This window comes from Amblyraja radiata, unplaced genomic scaffold (assembly GCF_010909765.2).
Source record: "Amblyraja radiata isolate CabotCenter1 unplaced genomic scaffold, sAmbRad1.1.pri scaffold_1020_ctg1, whole genome shotgun sequence".
In the NCBI taxonomy this organism is placed as follows: domain Eukaryota; kingdom Metazoa; phylum Chordata; class Chondrichthyes; order Rajiformes; family Rajidae; genus Amblyraja; species Amblyraja radiata.
The window spans coordinates 2,954-27,375 of NW_022630202.1; the positions used below are offsets into that span (position 1 = coordinate 2,954).

Consider the following 24,422-nt stretch of genomic DNA (forward strand, 5'->3'; position numbering starts at 1 on the left):
GGGGGAATCAGAGAGAGATTTATCACATCCCCCCCCACCCTCTCTAGAATTTAGAAGATTGAGGGGGCTGTCCATCATAGGGGCGGGGCTACGTTCCGACCTATAGGATAAAGGGGGCGGGGACGGAGCTCTGATTGGTTGGAAGCGGGAAGGGGGCGGGAGCTGATGCTTTGTGACGCCTTCCCTGGACCTACTCCTATTGGTCGCTGGCGCTGCCCGTCAATGGGGGGAACGAATGGAGGGGGCGGGAGCTGGTGCTTTGTGACGCCAGCCTTCTACTGCCCGTCAATGAGCGGGACAGAGGGAGGGGCGGGACCAGGTGCTTTGTGACGTCCAGCATCTGCAGTTATGCTGCTGCACCCGCTGAGTTTCCCCAGCAATTGTGTGTACCTTCGATATTCCAGCATCTGCAGTTCCCTTTTGAACGCTTTGTGACGTCGGCCCGTTTGTGTGTTGCTGGACCCGCTCCCATTGGGCGCTGGCGCTGCCCGTCAATGAGGGGGACAGAGGGAGGGGGCGGGACCAGGTGCTTTGTGTAGCAATGTTACAAAATTTTGAGATTTTAAAAATCAAGTCTGTAATTTATCCCATCAGATAAAGCATAAAAATAAGTTTAATTTGACACCTAATTCACTTTCATATCTCAAGTATTTAAAAAGTTATGGCCATTTTCATACTCGGAAATGAGCATCTTGTTCCCTATTGATTTTCTATGGACATAACAAAAAAGTTGTGATCGTGAACAGTCAAAAGCCCATAACTTTCTTAAAAATTAAGAGAACTGAATGAAATTTTCAGTTATCATAGATTGAAGCATTCTGAAACAAATATAAAATAATCTTACTTGGATGACCTGAAATTAAAGCATATAATTAGTTAGTTACCTAATTGTAGCTAATTTCAGACTTCAATTACTAGATCTAAACATCTATCCATTTCTTAATAAATGATTAACATTTTTAAATAGCCTAAATGTCCAAATAATATTCACAAATAATTCACAATAAAACATGATTTTTAAATCTCATTTACATTAATTTATAGACCAAATGGAAGGAATTTAGTGTTTAATTGCTGTAAATAAATGCCCATTTAAATCAGCTTTCCAGTGGGTCCCTGTGGAACGCGCTGGTTTAGAACGTTCACATTGCGGTAGATTTGTGCCCCAAATGCCCAGAAAAATACTGCGCGATATAATGGGCCCAAATTAAGCTACTCGCAATAGTAAATTTTGTATAAAGGGATCTTTAGAAGCCCTTTTTAATGTAAAAATATACAACCTAACTTCTGCTATTTGCTTTATGAGACCCTGCGGTTGCTGGTGTTCGCGGGTTTAGAGATTGATTTTTAAACTACTATAACTATTTTACGAGGCCTTTAAACCTAATAATAGCTTTTGCGACGGGGTCTTCCAGCGATTTTTCGTTAATAATTAACTAGGCTGAACATCTTCGATTTGAACAGCCTAGAGAAAATCGCGTTTTAAACCCGCCCCCTCTAAACGGCGCCAAAATCGCGCACACCCGCAACGGCAGATTTTCAAAGACGCTTCAGGTAGGCTTTGCAACATACCTACTTTGTGACCTCGACACGGTGGGGCGTTGCTGGACCCGCTCCCATTGGTCGCTGGCGCTGCCCGTCAGTGGTTGGGACCAAAGATCTTATAGCAGAGGATGAAAAAGGGTTTCGGCCCGAAACGTCGCCTATTTCCTTCGCTCCATAGATGCTGCTGCACCCGCTGAGTTTCCCCAGCAATTTTGTGTACCTTCGATATTCCAGCATCTGCAGTTCCCTTTTGAACACTTATAGCAGAGGATCTTTGGTTGGGACAGAGGGAGGGGGCGGGACCTGGTGCTTTGTGACGCTGTCCCCGGTGGGGCGTTGCTGGATCCGCTCCCATTGGTCGCTGTCGCTGCCCGTCAGTGGTTGGGACAGAGGGAGGGGGCGGGACCTGGTGCCGGTCACGTGAGGCGGGGCCTCCTCTCAGCGCCGGGAGCTCAGGTGGGAAAAGCAGCCGCCGCCGCCGCCGCTCGGCCCCGCGTCCTTTCCCCACCCACCCCCTCCTCCCTCCGTTCCCCAGGGCGATCCCACGGCTTGTGTTAACCTGGCGGCGCCGTCTTTGTGTCTCTGTGGCAGCGCCTCTGGTCCTCCCAGTGCAGCGGCCCCTGGCGGCGGGAGGCCCCCCTGCACCTGTCCACGTTCCCCGCTGAGTGACTCCAGCACTCTGTGACCTTCTTCCCATGATGCATGCGGCCTCCCATGTGACTGGGCGCCAATCACTGGCGGGGAGGTGCCTGCAGCCCCCCCTCGGTTTGGGGGTGACGTCAGGGGCGACGGTCGTGTGCGCCGTGCGTGTCGCAGACGTCACGGCGCAGGGGGTCTGGCTGGCGCACGGGCTGGCGGCTCCACGCGGTGCCACGTTGCTCAGCGGCCCCCCTTCTCCCACTTGCTTCCTCATCCCCCTCCCTCACCCCCTCCCCTCACTTACACCGTCCTCATCCCCCTTCACCACTTCCGCCCTTCCCTCCATACTATCTCTTCCCCATCCCTTCTCCCCTCCCCCCTCATCCTCACCGCCTCATCTCTCGCCCCCTCACTTCCCCCCTCTTCATCCTCTACTACCCCCCGTCTCTCCCCCCCCGGGCACCCCCTGCCCCCTCCCCCCTTCAAGCACGAGTAATGTTCACGCGTTAGTAATGTCCTGTTTGCCAGCTTGTTGACCCTCTGTGTTCCCCTCCTGCAGGGTTTAGGAGCCGTTGCTGTGGACGTAGAGACGGGAACGTGAGCGGCCATTGAGGGGCGGCCAGGGTGCCGGTGAGCCCCCCCCCCCCCCCCCCCCCCCCCCCCCGCCCCATCTGCTCGGTGTGCGGGCTGAGCTTCGAGGGGTTGAGCTTCGATACAGGACCACATGACGGGGCACAACAAGCAGAAGCGTTATGAGTGCGACATGTGTGGCAAGGCCTGTCGGAGCCCTTGCCTGCTAGAGACCCACCTGCGGGTGCACACGAGAGAACGCCCTTTTGACTGCTCAGAGTGCGGTAAGAGCTTCAACCGCTACGACACCCTGCTGCGGCACAACCTCATACACACCGGGACTGCGGGAGCACCAGCGGGTGCACAGCAGTGAGCGGCCCTTCACCTGCGCCGACTGTGGCAAAGGCTTCAAGTTGTCCACGAACCTGAAGGTGCACAGGCGTGTGCACACCGGGGAGCAGCCCTACACCTGCAGCTACTGCAGCAAGAGCTTCACCCACTCCAAGAGCCTGCTGTCCCACCAGCGCACCCACACCGGTGAGCGCCCCTTCACCTGCGCCAAGTGCGGCAAGGGCTTCTCCCGCTCCGACAACCTGCTGGATCACCAGCGCACCCACACCGGCGAGCGCCCCTACACCTGCGCCCAGTGCGGCAAGGGCTTCACCCGCTCCAACAGCCTGCTGGAGCACCAGCGCACCCACACCGGCGAGTGCCCCTACACATGTGCCCAGTGCGGCAAGGGCTTCATCCGCTCCAAGAGCCTGCTGGAGCACCAGCACACCCATACCGGTGAGCGCCCCTTCACCTGCGTCCAATGCGGCAAGGGCTTCACCCGCTCCGACAACCTGCTGAAGCACCAGCGCACCCACACCGGCGAGCGCCCCTTCACTTGCGCCCAGTGCGGCAAGGGCTTCACCCGCTGGAACAACCTGCTGGAGCACCAGCAGGTGCACACCGGCGAGAGGTCCTTTGGTTGCTCCGATTGCGGCAAGAGCATCAAGACGACATAAAAGCTAAAGATCCACCGGCGGGTGCACACGGGCGATATGCCCTTCGGCTGCTCCACCTGCGACAAGAGCTTTGCCGAGATGTCAGGGCTAAGGCGGCTCCGGCAGGTGCACAACAGTGAGCGGCCCTTCACTTGCTCCGACTGCGGCAAAAGCTTCAAGTCGATGCCAGAACTGAAGGTACACAGGCGCCTGCACTCCGGGGAGCAGCCCTACACATGCAGCGACAGCGGCAAGGGCATCACCAGTTCTAAAAAGCTGTTGGAGCACCGGCGCACCCACACTGGCGAGCGCCCGTTCACCTGCGACCAGAGCGGCAAGGGCTACACCCACTCCAACAGCCTGCTGTCCCACGAGCGGGTGCACGCCGTTGACCGTCCCTTCCCCAGCCCGGTGTGTGGAGAGCGCTTTGCCATGGCCAACCACACCCTGTCTCACCAGCATGTGCACACCAGTGACCAGCCCTACGACTGCCCGTACTGCGGGGGTTACGGCAACACCAGCGGATATAGAGACTGTGATGGAGAAGGTGAGGACAGACTCTACGATGGCAGTATAAAACTGGACCACCATTGCCTGTGGCAGATTGTGTTTCCTCAGCTGCCGCAGGAAGTACATCGTCAGTTGGGCCTTTTGAGACATAGAACACATAGAAAATAGGTGCTGGAGTAGGCCATTCGGCCCTTTGAGCCTGCACCGCCATTCAATATGATGATGGCTGATCATCCAACTCAGTATCCTGTACCTGCCTTCTCTCCATACCCCCTGATCCCTTTAGCCACAAGGGCCACATCTAACTCCCTCTTAAATATAGCCAATGAACTGGCCTTGATGAAGCTGAATTTTAGTTAAAATATAAAAAGATATTAAATAGGTTTCTGGGCTAGCTTACAGCTTATATTTAGTCTCAAATTAGGCTTGCCTCAGGTTGCAGTGTGTGGGATAATAAACACCATAGCATTGTCTCCCAAGGGACAAGCAGAGAGAAAGAGCTAGTCACATCTTTGAAGTAAGATGCCATAAACCAAATGGCCTATGTTTATGAAGGACCAAATGACAGCGAGGAAGCAGCGAAACAGCTAGGGTGATCTCTGTGAAGATAAAGTGGCATTATCCAAATAGCTAATGTTTATGAAGGACGAGAGAGGAACAGGGAAGTGGAAAGATAAAATGTCGTAAACCAAATGGCCAATGTTATCTTGTACTATGTAAACAAAGGCCTTTGATGTGATGCATTCTGTGGAAACCTTTTCCTGTACCTCTGACCATGACTAATGTCTGTGAAATGTGCTAAGGGGACAAAAAAACCCTATTTAAGGCAATGTAATTCTGTTGTTCAGAGAAGGTGAATGGAGGACGGTCAAGTGTCTGTAATGGTCACTTGACTGGAGTCCTCCCTCCTTCCATCGGCCGATGTTAAGTAAAGTTTTGATCTGGTCTACCAAACAGTTTGTGTGGTGTCTGTTTATTAAGAAGCGAACCTGGTTTAGTAGTTAATAAAGTAACTTTTTCATTGGCGTAGTTATGCAGGCCTCGCTGGGACCACATCAACGGCTGACTGTGCAAGAGGTTGCAGAGGTTGCCGGGATTGGAAGGGAGATAACTGAGCTCTATCGGCCCCCTTGTAAGACCGACTCCCTAGAAACTCCCGGGAACATCTGTGATCCTTCATCAGACATTGAATTGGTTCCCTGCCGAGGTTCTTAGCAACAGACAAAGGTAAGACCAGTTGGGCTTTATATGGGGTTTTTTTTTAAGAAGGGATTGTGTATGTATTTTTAAGACAGAATTGTGCATGTATTTTTGAGAAGGACTTGAGCGGTTTCTCTTTCTATCTCTCTTTGTTTTCTCTTTTTCTCTATCTCTACTAAGGGCTCATAGGCCTCATTGAGACATCCGTGATTTGTCGGGTTGAGAATGGGGGGTTGGGGTTTGCGTCTGGCTTATTGAGACATCCAAAGAGTTGTCGGATTGAGAAATAAGTGGCGTTGTATATTAAAAAGTTAAGAAGTCTGCCAGGTTGAGAAACGGGGGTCTTGGATAGCGGGTCTGCTTCGTTGAGACACTTGGGGCTTATTTTAAGAGTTAAGGAGTCTGCCAGGTTGAGAAACGGGGGTCACGGATAGCGGGTCTGCTTCGTTGAGACACTTGGGGCTTATTTTAAGGGATAAAACGTCTGCCAGGTTGAGAAACGGGGGTCTTGGTTAGCGAGTCGGCTTCGTTGAGACACTTGGGTCGTATATTAAAGAGTTAAAAAGTCAGCCAAATTGAGAAACTGGGGTCTCGGGTAGCGAGTCGGCCTGGTTGATATATTTGGAACGATTCGGAATTAAGAAGTCTGTTTTCTTTTTCTTTTTCTCTCTCTTTCTATCTATCTATGGGGAATGCTCTGGATAACAGTCCAACATATATATGTGTTATTTGAATCCTAAGTATAATATGAAATTTAGAATGTTAAGTTACAAGTTGACCAAATGGTTAATGGATGAAGCCTGGCCAGTAGGGGGAACATGGAATGTAGAGACATTTATATGGGAAAGGAAGACAGGAAAGAAATGGAAGAAAGGAATTAAAACATGGAAAGCAGGAACAGAGGAGAAGCATGAGGAAAGTAGAGTTCGAAGTTAGATGGATACTGTATGTAAGAAGGGTATAGAGTTAAGAAACAAGGATAGCACTAGGAAAGGATGGAACGTATTGCAACTAGAATGCCAGTGGGCAGAGGAACAAGAGGAAATAATTAAAAGACAGACAGGAGGTGAGAAACAGGTGATGGTTAGTAAAAAATAAACCCAGTACTGGTAAATCCTCTGGAGGAGACTTCATGTCTGGCACGACGACCCTATTTGGTAATGAAGATGAGGAGTTAGATAATCTTGGGAGATGTCCACCTCCCTAAGCCCTCCTTACAAAGCTCCCCAGGATTGGGAGCACAGGAATGCATTTCTGTGCGTAATTTGCTTAAGGCATAACAGTTGGTCATTGTTAAATGTACTGCACACACTGGTGCTGGGGACCCTATAGCAAAAGGCAATAGGTTGCTGATAATGTATCCAAGCAAGCAGCCTGTACATCCAAATGCATAGTGACAGCACGTAAACAGATGCTAGCAAATAGAACGGTCCTGCCAAACATGAAGGAGGTATGTACATTAAAGAGGGACGCCTCTTATATATAATATAACTATGGAAACAAGAGGGCTGTGCCATTGATTCAGCACACCCCGCTTGGACAAGTTGGTGTATTCGATACATTTTTACCCGTCTTACCCATGCTGGTAAGGAGGGAATGATAGGATAACAAAGGAAACGTGGTGGCAGGCCTCTGAATGTAAAATTTGCCAACGAAGTAATCCAGGCAAACCATTTTAAGATACCCTCAGCGGTGACGCCAATGCCATCATGATCGTTTGAATGCATACAGATTGATTTTATTGAAATGCCAAGGGCCCAGAGTTATAAATATTGCTTAGTGATTTTAGATTTATTTAACAGGTGGAGTGAAGCTCTACCAACCACTAATAATACTGTTGAAACTATGGTAACATTGTTGTTAAGAGAAGTTATTCCCAGGTTTGGCCTACCTAATGTCATAAGCTCAGACAATGGTCCTCATTTTAACCACTATTAATAAGGAAAAATGTGCACATTTTAATATTCGACTGCAATTTCACTGTGTACACCACCCACAGGCATCTGGGATGGTGGAAAGAGTCAATGGGGATTGCAAAACAAAATTACCCCGGAGGTAAATCCTTTTTCTGACAGGCAACTATGTTATAAAAAATTGGGGATGAAGGGAAATTTGATGGAGAAACGAGGAAAGAGCTAGGGAGACTGAAATGTCACGGGGAGTCTGACTAATCATGATCTGGATCAATGTCCAATTAGGTTTAGGTAACCAAGATTTTGGTAAACAGAAGTCTTGTCAGAAAAAGGGAAAGTAAATTACAAAGAGATGTCTTTGAAGATGAAATATTATATACTGCTTGTAAAACAATGTTTTTTATGTGGAATGTGTGAAATTCGAAGCAATGAGCAAAGTTGTGTGTCGCTTTAAGAAGTTTGTCCTTTAAAATGCAAATGGGACAGACAGTTTATGGTGTGCTCCGTTAAGAAACAGGCATGAATGGGGGGCGGAGCTATACTCGAATGATAAAATGTGTTGGTTGATTATAAATCTTTTGAACCAAGTTTAAAAAAGACTCATCCCGATTAAAGTGTTAAATGAGATTGGAAATGTCAAAATTACAGAGAAAAAGAAAATGTATTATTGATTACGGATTCTGAGTGAGTTCTTTTGGGAAAGATTGTTTTGAGATGATAACAGAGGTTGTCTTTTAAAATGCAAATGAAGCAAGATTACTGTTTTCAAGCAAACAAAAAGATGTTGAAGCATGTGCTGTGTGAGGGAAATTAGGTAGATGAAAAATTGTCTTATGACTTACAAAAGGGGGTTTGAGGGAAGTAGATTGGGGAAGAGAACATATTTGGAGAATTGAATATTTAGGTGGGGAGAGCCTCTTCGGATATAATTGGATTAAAGAATAAGTTCACAGGGAAGTGTTAAGAAGGAACTGAGATACGAGGATCAAAGGAAGACAAAAGTGCTGGAGAAACTCAGCTGGGAACAAGATTGATACAGGAAAAGCTGCTGTGTCCACCCCCTGGAGAGTGGGGGGAAGCCACTTACAGGCCCTGGGCAATTAACTAATTATGTATGGTCAGCAATTAACCCATGTCTTGCCAGATCTACATTCCCAGGTTGGAGGAGTTTTTGCTGGAAACCAGTGACCAAGGCCATAAAAGCTATACGATGATGGTGCTGGGACAAGAAAAAATTGAGACTGTATTGAAAAGAACAACCAAGTGTTGCTAACAACATGAACTGCTGTAAAGATTGAAGATCATCGTCGCTGGATACATTTGATTGACTGTGAACAGTTTGTGGAAACAAGGACGATGGGCTATGGATGCTCCCTTTATTCTGGGGTGGCCCAGCCCACATGGACTGAACTTTCTTCAGAATGGCAAACTTGCGGACTAACCACATTTAAAGGATGGTACACACCTCCTTTTAAACAAGATTGAAGTCAAACATGACAAGCGCAGCAAATATACCCTGACTACAGACAGTAAGAGATCTGCAAAGGCCAGTTAAATCTACCTGTTTTTGCCACAACCAAGGCACTGGTGTATTTTTAGGAAACAGTATATTTGTGACAGGCATTGTTATGTTGCAAATGCAGTGCCACACAAGAGAAGCATGAACCAGTTACACCAGCACACGGGGAATTCCAAGCGAAGCCGAATAAAGGCTGAGCAATTTTAATGATCCTTTTCCTGTCCTTTGGTAGTATCTTAGTGTCACGTCCGGGGGAGGTTTGTGGCCATTTAAAATGTTTGGAGGGACTTGTGGAACGATTGTCCACTATGAAATGATTGTGTTACTAGTGTACTATTAATTTGTCTGATGAGTCTTTCGTATGTACTCAGCAAGGACTGTAGTTGTTATCAAAAATTTGATAAAAGGATGGAATGATGAAGCTGAATTTTAGTTAAAATATAAAAAGATATTAAATAGGTTTCTGGGCTAGCTTACAGCTTATATTTAGTCTCAAATTAGGCTTGCCTCAGGTTGCAGTGTGTGGGATAATAAACACCATAGCATTGTCTCCCAAGGGACAAGCAGAGAGAAAGAGCTAGTCACATCTTTGAAGTAAGATGCCATAAACCAAATGGCCTATGTTTATGAAGGACCAAATGACAGCGAGGAAGCAGCGAAACAGCTAGGGTGATCTCTGTGAAGATAAAGTGGCATTATCCAAATAGCCAATGTTTATGAAGGACGAGAGAGGAACAGGGAAGTGGAAAGATAAAATGTCGTAAACCAAATGGCCAATGTTATCTTGTACTATGTAAACAAAGGCCTTTGATGTGATGCATTCTGTGGAAACCTTTTCCTGTACCTCTGACCATGACTAATGTCTGTGAAATGTGCTAAGGGGACAAAAAAACCCTATTTAAGGCAATGTAATTCTGTTGTTCAGAGAAGGTGAATGGAGGACGGTCAAGTGTCTGTAATGGTCACTTGACTGGAGTCCTCCCTCCTTCCATCGGCCGATGTTAAGTAAAGTTTTGATCTGGTCTACCAAACAGTTTGTGTGGTGTCTGTTTATTAAGAAGCGAACCTGGTTTAGTAGTTAATAAAGTAACTTTTTCAGCCTCAACTACCTTCTGTGGCCGAGAATTCCAGAGGTTCACCACTCTCTGTGTGAATTTTTTTTTTCTCAGCTCGTTCCTAAAAGCTTTCCCCCTTATCCTTAAACTGTGACCCCTTGTTCTGGACTTCCCCAACATCGGGACCAATCTTCCTGCATCTACCCTGTCCAACCCCTTAAGAATTTTGTAAGTTTCTATAAGATCCCCCCTCAATTTTCTAAATTCTAGCGAGTACCAGCCGAGTCTATCCAGTCTTTATTCATATGAAAGTCCTGACACCCCAGTAATCAGTCTGGTGAACCTTCTCTGCACTCCCTCTATGGCAAGAATGTATTTCCTCAGATTAGGAGACTAAAACTGTACGCAATACTCTAGGCGTGGTCTCACCAAGACCCTGTACAACTGCAGTAGAACCTCCCTGCTCCTATACTCAAATCCTTTTGGTGAACCTTCTCTGTACTCCCTCTGCGGCTTTTTGACTGTGGTGTCGATGGTGACCTCCCATTGATGTATCTTACAATGATCTATTCATCATTTTCCTTGAACTCTATTCCCTTTCTCCTTTTCACACCTTACACTTCCTTATCTCTGCACCTCCCATCAGACTGAAGAAAGGTATTGACCTGAAACGTCATGCATTCCTTCTCTCCACCGACACTGCCCGAACCGTTGATTGACTCCAGCACTGTGTGGCCTCTTCCCATGATGCATGCCCACCCCCCCCCCCCACGTGACTCTACGCAATGGCAGTGGGCGGGGCCAGTAGTCCCCCTCGGATTGGCGGTGATGTCAGGGCATCGTTTGTGAGCACCATCCGTGCATGCGGCTGACATCACTGAGCAGGGCGGGCAGCGGTTCAACGTAGTTCCCGCATACTCGGCACCCAGTTCCCCTCTTTCCCCTCACCCTCCTGATCCTCTTACCCCCACCCTCCTCAGCCCATCACCCCCCTCCTCCCCCCCAGACCCACTCTTCCCCCTTCAAGCACTGGTAATGTTCACACCTTAATTTATTTAGCGAATGCAAAGTCCTTTAGCCAAGCAGTTGCCTCTTGATCTGCTGTATGAAGGGTGACAAGTCCTCCTTTGAGTCTTTGTTGAGGGCATGCTTCAATGATGTGTTGCATTGTTTGCTGCTCTCCACAAGCACACCATGGGGTTGGACTGCTGCCCCATTTGTGAAGGCTGGCCAAGCAGGGGCCATGTCCAGTCCTGAATCTATTCAGCGTCGTCCACTGCTTCCTTGGGAGATTGGTGCCAGGGACCGGTAGGGTGGGGTCTGACACCAGATGTTTATTTGGGACGTCCTTGGACTCCCATTCCATTTTCCAAGCTGATTGGATGGTGAAATCAGCTGGTGGTGGGTTCTTCCAAATTGGTCGTCTAGATGGAAGTCGAGCAGTGGGTGGGTTGAAGATGTCCATGTGAATTGGCAGATGAGGGGAGTTTTTGGTCTTTTGGAGCATCCTTTGAGTGAGGACTACTCGCCGGATGTGTGGAGGGGCTATGTTGGATAGGACAGGGAGCCAGGGGAGTGGTGTTGAGCGGATTGTTCCTGTGATGATCCTCATTGTTGAGTTCAATTGGGTATCCACATGGTGTGTGTGGGATGACCTGGACCAAACAGGGGCACAATATTCGGCTGAAGAAAATGCAAGGGCTAGTGCTGAAATGCGCAGTGTGGGGGCTGCTGCCCCCCACTTTGAGCCAGCAAGCTTACTGAGGAGATTGTTTCTGGACTTCACCTTAGCTGCTGTTCTTTTAAGATGTTCCTTGAAGGATAGGGTCCTGTCAAGGGTCACTCCGAGGTAGGTTGGAGTGGGGGCATACTTCAGTTTGGTCCTGCTCAGATAGATGTTTGGTTCTCTTGTGGCTTCTGCATTATGGAGGTGGAACACACTGGAGACCGTTTTTGCTGGGCTTGGTTTTAGGCGCCAGGTTTTGCAGTACTCGTCCAGTTTAGCAAGGTCTTCATTGAGCACCTGTTCCAATGTACCAAAATCTGGTGCTTGGAAGGCCAAACAGATGTCATCTGCATAGATGAATTTGCGGGATTTGGTGGTGGGTAGGTCATTTGTGTAAAGGTTGAACAAGGTTGGGGCTAAAACTGACCCTTGCGGGAGCCCATTCTTCTGCATTCTCCATGCACTCTTGTTCTGTCCAATGTGAACTCTGAACCTGCGGTTGGAGAGCAGAGATTTGATGGTTTCTGATGCCCAGGCAGGGAGTGCTTTGGTGAGTTTTAGGTGGAGGCCTTTGTGCCACACAGTGTCATAGGCTGCGGTGAGATCAAGGAACACTGCCCCGGTCTTCAGTTTGTTCTCGAAGCCGTTTTCAATGCAGGTGGTTAGGGCCAGAACTTGTTCTCCTGTGCTGCGGTCCTTGCGGAAACCTGCCTGATCCACACTGAGAATCTCTTCTACTCCTGGAGATATACGTTGTAGTATAAGGCGTTCTAAGATTTTGAGTGGGACGCAGAGTAGAGAGATTGGGCGGTAGCTTGCTGGTAGTTTTTCGTCTTTGCCAGGTTTTGGTATAGCAATGACTTTTGCTGTCCGCCATATCTTTGGGATGGAGTTAGTCTGTATGGCCCTAGTGTAGAGTTGGGTCAGCCAGGTTAGAGCTCGGGGGCCCAGGTGTTTCATGAACTCTGGAGAGATGTTATCATAAGCTGCTGCCTTTCCACATTTCAGGCCCTGCAGGACCTTCTCCAGTTCAGCTACCTCGAAGGGCTCAGGGTTTCTTTCCTTTCCAGGTGTTCGTCGAAGCGTCCTTAGCTCTGTTGCGACAGCTCTTCTGGTGGACTTGTCTTGGGGTGCTTTTGCAATATTCAGTAGGTGGGATGCAACCTGGTTGGGTGTGACAGAAGGTCGGCTTTGGGTAGGGGGTTTCTGTGCAGCTCCTAGGCGGCGGATGAGGATCCAGCATTTTCTGCTAGAGTGGGTGAAGTTTAGCTCTGCTACTGTCTCCTCCCATTTCCTTTGCCGAGCTGAAGATAGTGATTCAATGAGATGTTCTGCTATCTCAGGGTCCCCTGATGTTTTGTAGGTTTGTAGGAGGGCAGCGCTTTCTCCATCCAGGCATGGGACGTAGAGGGGACGGTAGCCTCTTGGAATTGTTTTGTGGGCAACTTTATAGATGGCGCTGCAGAAACGATTGTATGCTTCATCTACAGTGATGGTGTGGAGTGGGATGGTAACAACACTCTGGTCTAGAGTTTCACTGTATTTCTTCCAGTTGGCTTTGCGGAAATTCCAGCGCATCTTTCTTGGACTGTTTATGACTGGGAGGTGTAGGCCGATGTGTATGAGTGAGGGGCGGTGTTGACTGTGGGGGAAATCTTCCAGGATGAGGGTCTGTGCAGGGTAATGGGTTCCATTCAAAGAGCTGACCCAGCACAGGTCAGGAGAGTAGTCCTTGTTCCACCTGGCAGAGTGGAATGTTCCTCTTTGTTTTGGGTCGTGTATGAGAGCAAGGTCATTTCTGGATGCCCAGTCTGAAAGTGCCTCCCCATCATGATCCGCTGCTGGGTAACCCCAGCCAGGGTGGTGGCTGTTAAAGTCTCCCACATAGATGGCAGGGTGGGGAAGGGTGGGTAGGACTTGCAGATCCCAGTTGGCACTTGGTGGCTTGTACACATTGACAATGTGGAAACCACCAATAGTTATGGTATCCGAGAAACTTGCTATGGTCAGGTGACTTGCTTCAGCTATCTCGGAGCGCACATAGGTGGCATGTCCATGTTTGGCATGGGGAGCGTAGCAAAGAAGATCAAAGCCATTGATGGTGTAACGGCCCGCTTCCTCTGTGCCAACATGAGTCTCTTGGAGACAGATGACGTCAATGGAGTGTTGGTGGGCGAGGACTTCGATGAGGCGTCGCTTGGCTGCAGAGAGGCCTTCAACATTCAGTTGTAGTATTCGGAGAGCAGGTCCAACTGCTTGGTGCTCTTGAGGCTGGTCGTTGTTGCTGCTTTCGGCTTTGGGATAATGACTAGGATTCTTTGACTTGGCTCTCAGGCGTCGTCTTGTAGAATTTAGTCTGCTGGAAGGATCATTGGCTTCCCCAGGCGAGCCTGGGTACTGACGGGGGGCGCAACGAGAACGCTGATCCATTGTCCCCCCACACCTTAATAATAACCTGTTTGCCAGCTTGTTGACACTTTGTGTTCCTCTCCTGCAGGGTTTAGGAGCCGTTGCTGTGGGCGGAGAGGCGGGGATGTGAGCGGCCATTGAGGGCGGCCAGGGTGCCGGCGAGCCCCCCTCTCATCTGCCCGGTGTGTGGGCTGAGCTTCGAGGGGCTGAGCTTCGATGGAGGACCACGTGATGGGGCACAACAAGGAGAAGAATTATGAGTGCGATGTGTGTGGCAAGGCCTGGCAGAGCCCGAGCCAGCTGGAGACCCACCGGTGGGTGCACACGGGAGAACGTCCCTCAAACTGCCAGAGTGTGGCAAGAGCTTCACTTGCTACGACACCCTGCTGCGGCACAACTGTGTGCACTCCGGCGAGTGTCCATGCGGCTGCTCCGACTGCGGAAAGAGCTTCAAGATGACACATGAGTTGAAGATGCACCAGCGGGTGCACTTGGGCTGGAAACCCTTCGACTGCTCCACCTTTGGCGAGACCTTTGGCCGGTCGTCGGGGCTGTGGGTGCACCGGCGGTGTGGAAGAAATATTAATGTCCTTTCTTGGCTTAATTGTGACTGGAATGGATGTTTTGTATGTGACAACTGGCAGCTCTCGCTTGACCAGGTGCAGAAGAGGTTGTGGATATCGACAAAATAAATTAGACGTATTACCTCTTGTCTGGGAATGTGTTGAAGGGTGGATGGTAAATGTAAACATGAAATGGTAGAGAAGATAATGAAGCTTGTTTTCCCTTCTGTGAGGAATTACAATAGATCACCCGCGTCCCCTTCCACGAGTAGCGTAGATACATTGCAGTAACTGAGAGGCTTATGATTGGCTTGGTGAGGGGATGGAGGCGTGGGCCACCAGAACGGTGAGATAGCATAATGTTAATATGCCCTTGTATTGTGTTTGACTTGTATTAACCATCTGTTGTTGAATAAGATTAACATAAGATTCACCACTCTCTGTGTGTAAAAGGTTTTTCTCATCTCGGTCCTATTATGAGCATTCATAGCAAAATGATTTGAGTATAGGAGCAGGGTGGTTCTACTGCAGTTGTACAAGGTCTTGGTGAGACCACATCAGGAGTATTGCATATAGTTTTGGTCTCCTAATCTGAGGAAAGACATTCTGGGATTTAGAAGATTGAGAGGGGATCTTATAGAAACTTACAAAATTCTTAAAGGGTTGGACAGGCTAGATGCAGGAAGATTGTTCCCGATGTTGGGGAAATCCAGAACAAGGGGTCACAGTTTAAGGATAAGAGGGAAGTCTTTTAGGACCGAGATGAGAAAATCATTTTTTACACAGAGAGTGGTGAATCTGTGGAATTCTCTGCCACAGAATGTGGTTGAGGCCAGTTCATTGGCTATATTTAAGAGGGAGTTAGATGTGGCCCTTGTGGCTAAAGGGATCAGGGGGTATGGAGAGAAGGCAGGTACAGGATACTGAGTTGGATGATCAGCCATGATCATATTGAATGGTGGCGCAGGCTTGAAGGCAATCTTCCTGCATCTAGCCTGTCCAACCCTTTAAGAATTTTGTAAGTTTCTATAAGATCCCCCTTCAATCTTCTAACTTCTAGCAAGTACAAGCCGAATCTATCCAGTCTTTCTTCATATGAAAGTATCCACATCAATACTGAACCCCCAATACCGGGTGCTTTAAGTTTGTATACTAATCTCTTATGTGGGACCTTGTCGAAAGCATTCTGAAATGTAGATATAACACATCCACTGGTTTTCCCTTATCCACTCTACTAGTTACATCCTCGAAAAATTCTATAAGATTCGTCAGACATGATTTACCTTTCATAAATCCATGCTGACTTTGTCCAATGTTTTCACCACTTTCCAAATGTGCTGCTATCCCATCTTTAACATCTATCCCATCTATCCCAACTCTAGCAGTTTCCCCACTACCGATGTTAGACTAACCGTTCTGTAATTTCCCGTTTTCTCTCTCCCTCCCTTTTTAAAAAGTGGGGTTGCATTAGCTACCCTCGAATCCTCAGGAACTACTCCAGAATCTAAAGAGTTTTGAAAAATTATCATTAATGCATCCACTATTTCTGGGGCTACTTCCTTAAGTACACTGGGATGCAGCCTATCTGGCCCTGGGGATTTATCGGCCTTTAATCCATTCAATTTACCTAACACCACATCCCGGCTAACCTGGATTTCACTCAGTTCCTCCATCTCATTTGACCCCTGGTCCCCTGCTATTTCCAGCAGATTATTAAGTGGATAGGGCCGGTATGGGGTAAAAGGAGCAAATCAATTCACCTGTTTCTGATTGCAAGGGACCTACATTTGTTTTAACTAATTTGTACGCTTCATCTTTTGTTTTGCTACTATCCCTGATTTCGCTTGTTAACCACGGATGCTCTTCCTTCCCTGGTTTATTATTTTGACAAACTGGGATGAACAATTGTTGTAGTTCGTCCATGCAGTCTTTAAATGCCTTCCATTGCATATCCACCATCAACCCTTTAAGAAGCAATTGCCAGTCAATCTTGGCCAATTCACGTCTCATACCCGTTATCCACATCAACTCTGTCTATCCCTCTCATCATTTTAAAGACCTCTATCAAGTCCCCCTTAACCTTCTGCGCTCCAAAGAATAAAGACCTAACGTGTTCAATCTTTCTCTGTAACTTAGGTGCTGAAACCCAGGCAACATTCTAGTAAATCTCCTCTGTACTCTCTCTATTTTGTTGACATCTTTCCTATAATTTGGCGAGGAGAACTGTACACCATACTCCAGAATTGACCTCACCAATGCCTTGTACAATTTTAACATCACATCCCAACTTCTATACTTAATGTACTGATCTATAAAGGCCAGCACACCAAAAGCTTTCTTTACCACCCTATCTACACGAGATTCCACCTTCAGGGAATTATGCACAGTTATTCCTGTCCGTTCGTATTCCGTTCAACTGCATTCCTCAATGCGCTACCATTTACCATGTACGTCCTATTTTGATTTGTCCTACCAAGATGTAGCACCTCACACTTATCAGCATTAAACTCCATCTGCCATCTTTCAGCCCACTCTTCCAAATGGCCTAAGTCTCTCTGTAGACTTTGAAAATCTACTTCATTATCCACAACCCCACCTATTTTAGTATCATCTGCATACTTACTAATCCAATTTACCACACCATCATCCAGATCATTGATGTATATGACAAACATATACAATTCTTAAGTGATTGGATCGGATAGATGCAGATTTTTTTTGCCGATATTGGGGGAGTCTAGAACCAGGAGTCATAGTTTAAGAATAAGGGGTAGGCCATTTAGTACTGAGAAGAGGAAAAACTATTTCACCGTGAATCTGAGAAATAATCTGCCAGAGAAGGCAGTGGAGGCTAATTCACTGGATGTTTTTCAAGAGAAAGTCAGATTTAGCTCTTCGGGCTAATGGAATGAAGGGTAATGGGGAAAAAGCAGAAACGGGTTACGGATTTTGGATTATCAGTCATGATCATATTGAATGGCGGTGCTGTCTTGAAGTGCCGAAATGGGTACTCCTGCTCCTTTTTCTACGTTTCTATGTTTGTATATCGGTTATCGTGTGCCTGTGCACTGTGAACGGCATCACGAGAATTGCGTATTGTCTATTCGTTGACTATTTGTTAAGTGTACCGAGGTAATAGAAAACTAAACTAAATTGATCTAAACTGAATCATCTGATTTCTTATCCATGGCGTTTGATAGCAACGACTTAGTTTTTCTATATTTCTGCATTAATTTCCGGTTATTTTGATTAGTTTGGTATCTTCCTTTTTACCGACGTACAACATTTTTAACGGTATCTCTTAGGCGCCTTTTCAATCAACGTCTTAGGGACACATGCCCTTCAGTCCACTTTGTTCAGGTCCGATCAAGTGGGCCTGCTGAGCTAGTGGCATTCACCAATCGCTGCAATTATCCACAGCCTTCTTAACTCTTCACAACCTGCATCTGACCAACTGACTTTTAAAAATAGGAAACTAGACTGGCATCCTCTTCAGTAACTTCTTCTGAAAACTCATTCCAGATTTGGTTCAATCTCCGAAATGAGACGTTGGTCTGAGATTCAGTTTAAATCTCAAACTGATCACCGTAATCCTATGCACTGGTTTTAGGGGGAAATCTTTTAGACCGAGATAAGAAAAACATTTTTCACAGAGATTGGTGAATCTGTGGAATTCTCTGCCACATAAGGTAGTCGAGGCCAGTTCATTGGCTACATTTAAGAGGGAGTTAGATGTGGCCATTGTGGCTAAAGGGATCAGGGGGTATGGAGAGAAGGCAGGTACAGGATACTGAGTTGGATGATCAGCCATGATCATATTGAATGGCGGTGCAGGCTCTAAGGGCCGAATGGCTTACTCCTGCACCTATTTTCTATGTTTATAATACTACTAGACTGAGTGGGACCCAGTCACACGGGAGGCCTGGTCCCCCAATGCAACCCATGGGGAAGGGGAAAGTGGAAGGGTGTGTGTGTGGGGAGGGGGAGGGGGGAAGGGCGTATGGGGTGTGGTGTGAGGGAGTGGGGTGGTGTGGGGTGATGTGTTGGTGTGGGGGGTGGATTGGTGTGGGGGGAAGGGAGGAGGAACGGGGAGTGGTAAATTGGGTGTGTGGGTGGGCGGGGGGAGAGGGGCTGTGTGGGGGAACACAGATATTTCATTTTGTGTTCATTTCTTCACCTAATCACGCATTTGCCCCATAATGTACCTTTAAATTACATTCGGATTTATCAGAATCCCACCAGTGATTGACAACTTCTTCACTCCCCTAGTCCCTGGTTTTATTTTACGATGAACCGGGCAGTCATTTATGGTCTTCCCTTCTTCTACAGCGAATGATGTGTCTTTGTCCCAAACATTATGGAGGACACTGTATGTGGATAAATGTGAGGTTATCAATGTTGGTGGCAATAACAGGGAGGCAGATAATTATCTGAATTATGTCAGATTAGAAGTGGGGGTGGGGTGCAATGGGACCTGGGTGTGCTTGTACATCAGTCACTGAAAGTAAGCATGCAGGTACAGCAGGCAGTGAAGGCAGCCAATGGTGTGACTAATGTTGGCCTTCATTGCGAGAGGATTTGACTTTAGGAGCAAGGAGGTCCTATTGCAGTTATACATGGCTTCTTGGTTCTTGGTTTCTTGGTCCTCCAAAATATTCCAAATGGAATTTAAACTGGAGGTGGTGGAGGGAGGACTTAAGCCAGAAAGGGTTATTGGGAAGAAAGAGCTACTTTAAATTTAGTTGCATCTGGTTGGGTAACTATAGTAGGGTGGAGATTATTCCATGCTTTAATTGTGCGGGGGAAGAACACATTGCTGTACACATCTGTCTTTGTAGCTGGGATCACAAATTGGACCGAATGCCCTCGTCTGCTCCTAATAGGTTTGGGTTTGGTGTAGGTCTTGTAATCTATGTCAAGCTGACCATTTAACATTTTGTAAAAACAGGTCAAACGGTGAGCTTCGCGTCTTGTCTTGGAGAGGGTTCCACCCCAGAGAATTCAGAAGTTTGGGGACACTCGGTTCTCTCTCATAGGTGTTAGTAACAAATCGAGATGCCTGTCTTTGGACATGTTCGATGGAAGAAATGTTTTTATTTGTGTATGGGTCCCATGCTGCAACTGCATAGTCCAAATGAGGTCTAACGAGGGTGAAGTATAGCTTCTCCTTGACAGAAGTTGAACAATGATGAAAGTTGCACCTCAGAAAATTTAGCACACCTGTTGCTTTCGCAGTTGCATGATGAGTCTGACCATTCCAACGCAGATCATTCTGCAATTTGATGTCAAGATACTTGGTTTGTTTGGATTCTTCAAAGGTGGCACCAAGTATATTGTAAGATGTTTCGCCTGGATTCCTCTTTCTGGTGACACGCTTGGTTTCACATTTGGAAGGGTTGAACTGCATGCCCCATTGTTGTGACCATTCAACCATAGTATCGAGATCCTTTTGGAGAGCATCTTCATCATCAGCTGACTTAATTGGACGGTACAGCAAACAATCATCAGCGAATAGTCTGGTCGTACTTGCGACTTTTTCATGGATGTCATTTACCAGGAGTATTGCTTGCAATTTTGGCGTAGGTTCACCAGGTTAATTCCCAGGATGGCAGGACTGATGTATGATGAAAGAATGGGCCGACTGGGCTTGTATTTACTGGAATTTAGATTGAGAGGGGATCTTATAGAAACATCTAAAATTGTTAGAGGAGTGGACAGGGTAGATGCAGGAAAATGTTTCCTGATTTTGGGGGAGTCCAGAACCAGGGGCCACAGTTTACGAATAAGGGGTAGGCCGTTTAGGGCTGAGATGAGGGGAAAAAAAATCACAGAGTTGTGAATCTGCGGAATTCGCTGCCACAGAAGGCAGCGGAGGGCAATTCACTGGTTGTTTTCAAGAGAGAGTTAAATTTAGCTCTTAGGGCTAAAGGAGTCAAGGGATGTGGGGGAAAAGCAGGAACGGGGTACTGATTTTGGATGATCAGCCATGATGGCTCGAAGGGCCGAATGGTCTATTCCTGCATGTATTTATTCGTTAATTTCTGATATACTCTGTGACCAACGTTAAATGGTGTTCGATACCCAGGATCCCGGTTTTTGTTACAGCAGCGCTTCACCTCGGTATGTTGCAAAGCATACCTGAAGCGTCGCTGAAAATCTGTCCCAGCCCGTGTGCGCGATTTTGGCGCCGTTTAGAGAGGGGCGGGTTTAAAACGCGATTTTCTCTAGGCTGTTCAAATCGAGGATGTTCAGCCTAGTTAATTATTAACGAAAATTCGCTGGCAGATTCCGTTGCTTGAGCTATTATTAGTTTTAAGAGCTTTAGCTAATTGTTATAGTAGTTTAATAATTAACCTCTAAACCCCCGACGGCCGGCAACCGGCCGGGTCTCATACAGCAAATAACTGAAGGTATGCTGTATATTTATACATTAAAAAGGGCTTCTTAAGATCCCTTTATACAAAGTTTAATGTTGCGAGTAGCTCATTTTGGGCCCATTATATCCCGCAGTATTTTTCTGGGCATTTGAGGGCACAAATCTACCGCAATGTGAACGTTCTAAACCAGCGCGTCCACAGGATCCCACTAGAAAGCTGATTTAAATGGACTTTAATTTACAGCAATTGAACACTAAATTCCTTCAATTTGGCCTATAAATTAATGTAAATGAAATTTTAAAATCATGTTTTATTGTGAATTATTTGTGAATATTATTTGGACACTTAGGCTATTTAAAAATGTTAATCATTTATTAAGAAATGGATAGATGTTTAGATCTAGTAATTGAAGTTTGAAATTGGGTAACTAACTAATTATATGCTTTAATTTCAGGTCATCCAAGTAAGATTATTTTATATTTGTTTCAGAATGGTTCAATCTATGATAACTGAAAATTTCATTCAGTTCTCTTATTTTGTAAGAAAGTTATGGGCTTTTGACTTTCCACGATCACAGCTTTTTTGTTATGTCCATAGAAAATCAATTGGGAACAAGGTGCTAATTTCCGAGTATGAAAATGGCCATAACTTTTTAAATACTTGAGATATGAAAGTGAATTAGGTGTCAAATTAAACTTCTTTTTATGCTTTATCTGATGGGATAAATTGCAGACTTGATTTTTTAAATCTCAAAATTTTGTAACATTGCTACTTCACCGTCCCAAATACACGTTGATCCTGAGCATGTTATGCTTTAATGCTCCCCACTATGCAGATGTATAACTCCCTGCAAGCACATGACCTCAACAACACTCTGCCAGGCCCTTCGTTGTCATAAGTGGTTTGGCCTGGCCAATTTTAAAGCCATTATTCCTGATCTAATCCCTGTTTTTCATTAACTATATTGAAATAACAAAGTTTTGGTCACGATTTCAGAACTGTCACTACACGTAGGCCCGGATCAGCTATTTCACTCAAAATACAGCAAAATAATTGGCCTTACCTCTTTGTCTCTACATAATACGTGAAAACACGCTCAGCAATTGCGCTCCTTCGATGCTCTTAACACTAAAGCCATGAAAGTTTTATTTGAGAAACTGATATAACCATATGCCAAAACCATATTATATGAATGCAATCCATCTGCTGCTTACACGCACACTATTCATCTATCTCATGGGAACCGAGGAGAAGCTTGTGATGCAATTACAGCCTCGTGAAGACATACATGTTACTCAAGGCGTATCTATACATCTGAAGTGCCTTCCTGTATGTATCCCACAATATTGAAATAAGACATTCAGTTATGAACAGTGTTCCCCCATGTACTCCCCCATACTCCACCTCACCCATCTGATTCGCCATTTTGATTTTATTCTACTGCCCGTCTTTTAACCAGTATAACTGTAGAGGTGCCAGCAGTCTTAAGATATGTTAAGAAGGTTCGAGATCTGACCAAGTGAATACCACAGTACCCCCCCCCCCCCCGCCGTGTTTTGAGAAGTGATGGCAATCCAACCCCCCACCCCCCATATTTTGTAATCCGGATTTTGACATTCGGTGAGAAAAAATCTGTTAACATCTCCGCTTTCCGCAAGACAGTGGGACTGTTAAGCGCGTGTTAAATGTCCCTATTATCATCGTAATAACACGATGTGTCTTCCCGCTGCAGCGATCTCTCCCCTAACAATATCCTGCAATATCTGCAATGAGGTAACAGAATAGCCGTACCAGCAACAGGCTGAAATTCTCTGTATGTTTTCCTGAATTATCGCCAGTATTCGAGTTACGATGAAAGAATGGGTCGACAAATCCATAGATCTTATTTGAGGAAGTACATTCTTGCTGTTGATCAATTGCAGCATAGGTTGATCAGGTTGATTCAGGGGATGGCGGGACTGACGTTCGATGAAAGAATGGGTCGACTGGACTTGTATTCACTGGAATTTAGAATGATGAGAAGGGATCTTGCTATTGAGGGAGTGCTGCGTCGGTTTACAAGGTTAATTCCCGGGGTGGCGGGGCTTTCATATGCTGAGAGAACGGAGCGGCTGGGCTTGTACACTGGAGTTTAGAAGGATGAGAGGGATTATTTATTCCTTTACCTTTCCTTTATCCTTTATTGTCATCTTGCAAAGCAACAGTTGTACAGTGCAAAATGAGAAGACGTTCCCCAGGGAAGCGGAGCATCGCACATAAAACTTAAACATTTCACGCATAAAATAAAAACAATTAAAAATACCAATCCAGTTTCTGATAAAACAGTACGAATAGTTTAAAAGGGTGCATGTAAAAACAGCAACATTAAAATACAAGTAAAAACAGTCATAAAATGTACAGGGCAGCTGATATAAGTGGCCTGAGCCAGTGTCAGTGTTATTACTCAGTGCCAGTTATTAAATTGTCAGTGTAAAAGCAGCAGAATCAGGTGGAGTGACTGTTTAGCAGCCTCAGAGCCTGTGGCAGGAAGCTCTTTAGCAGTCTGGTTGTCCGGTCATTGATGCTGCGGTATCTCTTTCCTGATGGCAGGAGATCTAGATGTTTGTGGAGTGGGTGTAGTCATATAAGATTATTAAGGGCTTGGACATGCTAGAGGCAGGAAACATGTTCCCGATGTTGGGGTAGTCCAGAACCAGGGGACGCAGTTTAAGAATAAGGGGCAAGCCATTTAGAACGGAGATGAGGAAACACTCTTTCACCCAGAGAGTGGTGAGTCTGTGGAATTCTCTGCCTCAGAGGGTGGTGGAGGCCGGTTCAATGAATACTTTCAAGAGAGAGCTTTGTTACAAGTTACAAGTTACATTTATTGTCACATACAACAATTGGTGCAGTGAAATTTGAGTTACCATGCAGCACACAAATAAGATAAACACAACACTATAGAGCTTAACATAAAACATCCCCCACAGCGGAATCAACGTTTCCCACTGTGAGAGAAGGCAACAAAGTTCAGTCATCTTCTTCTTGTTCACTCGTGGTCGGGACCTATTGAGGCCTCTACAGTCGCCGCTACGGCGGCCCGATGTTTCAGGCCCTCTCGCTGGGATGTTTCAGGCCCGCACCAATCCAGATGTTAGGCCACGAGGAGGGGGGCGAAGATGCGGCATCCATAAAAGATGCATCCTCGACCAGGTAGTGAGTGAGAAGATGGTCCCCCCCCCCCCCCACATAGAAAAGCATAAAAGACTTCGAAAAACAAACTTTTAGGCAGACTAAAAATAACAAAAAGGATGAAAGGACAGACAGCTGCTGGCGAGGCTGCCACACTCGATGGTGCCACCACTCGACCTAGATAGGACTCTTGAAAATAGCGGAGTCAGGGGATATGGGGACAAGGCAGGAACGGG

The 24,422-nt window shown here is 46.5% G+C and overlaps 1 protein-coding gene across 1 annotated transcript; it reads left to right on the forward strand.

The window, feature by feature from the left end:
• Nucleotides 1-3,624: 3,624 nt before the first annotated feature.
• LOC116969685 (gastrula zinc finger protein XlCGF49.1-like) lies at nt 3,625-14,216 on the forward strand. The gene is made up of 2 exons (XM_033016476.1): nt 3,625-4,290; nt 14,164-14,216. Exons 1-2 carry the CDS (start codon nt 3,801-3,803, stop codon nt 14,214-14,216), a joined length of 543 nt encoding a protein of 180 aa, XP_032872367.1. The 5' UTR covers nt 3,625-3,800.
• Nucleotides 14,217-24,422: the final 10,206 nt, after the last annotated feature.

Excerpts from the sequence above, each read along its gene's own strand:
- LOC116969685 (XM_033016476.1), top strand. The coding sequence starts at position 3,801 with ATGCCCTTCGGCTGCTCCACCTGCGACAAGAGCTTTGCCGAGATGTCA. Across the intron at positions 4,291-14,163 it reads TAGAGACTGTGATGGAGAAG|GGTTTAGGAGCCGTTGCTGT; the intron begins GTGAGGACAGAC and ends CCTCTCCTGCAG.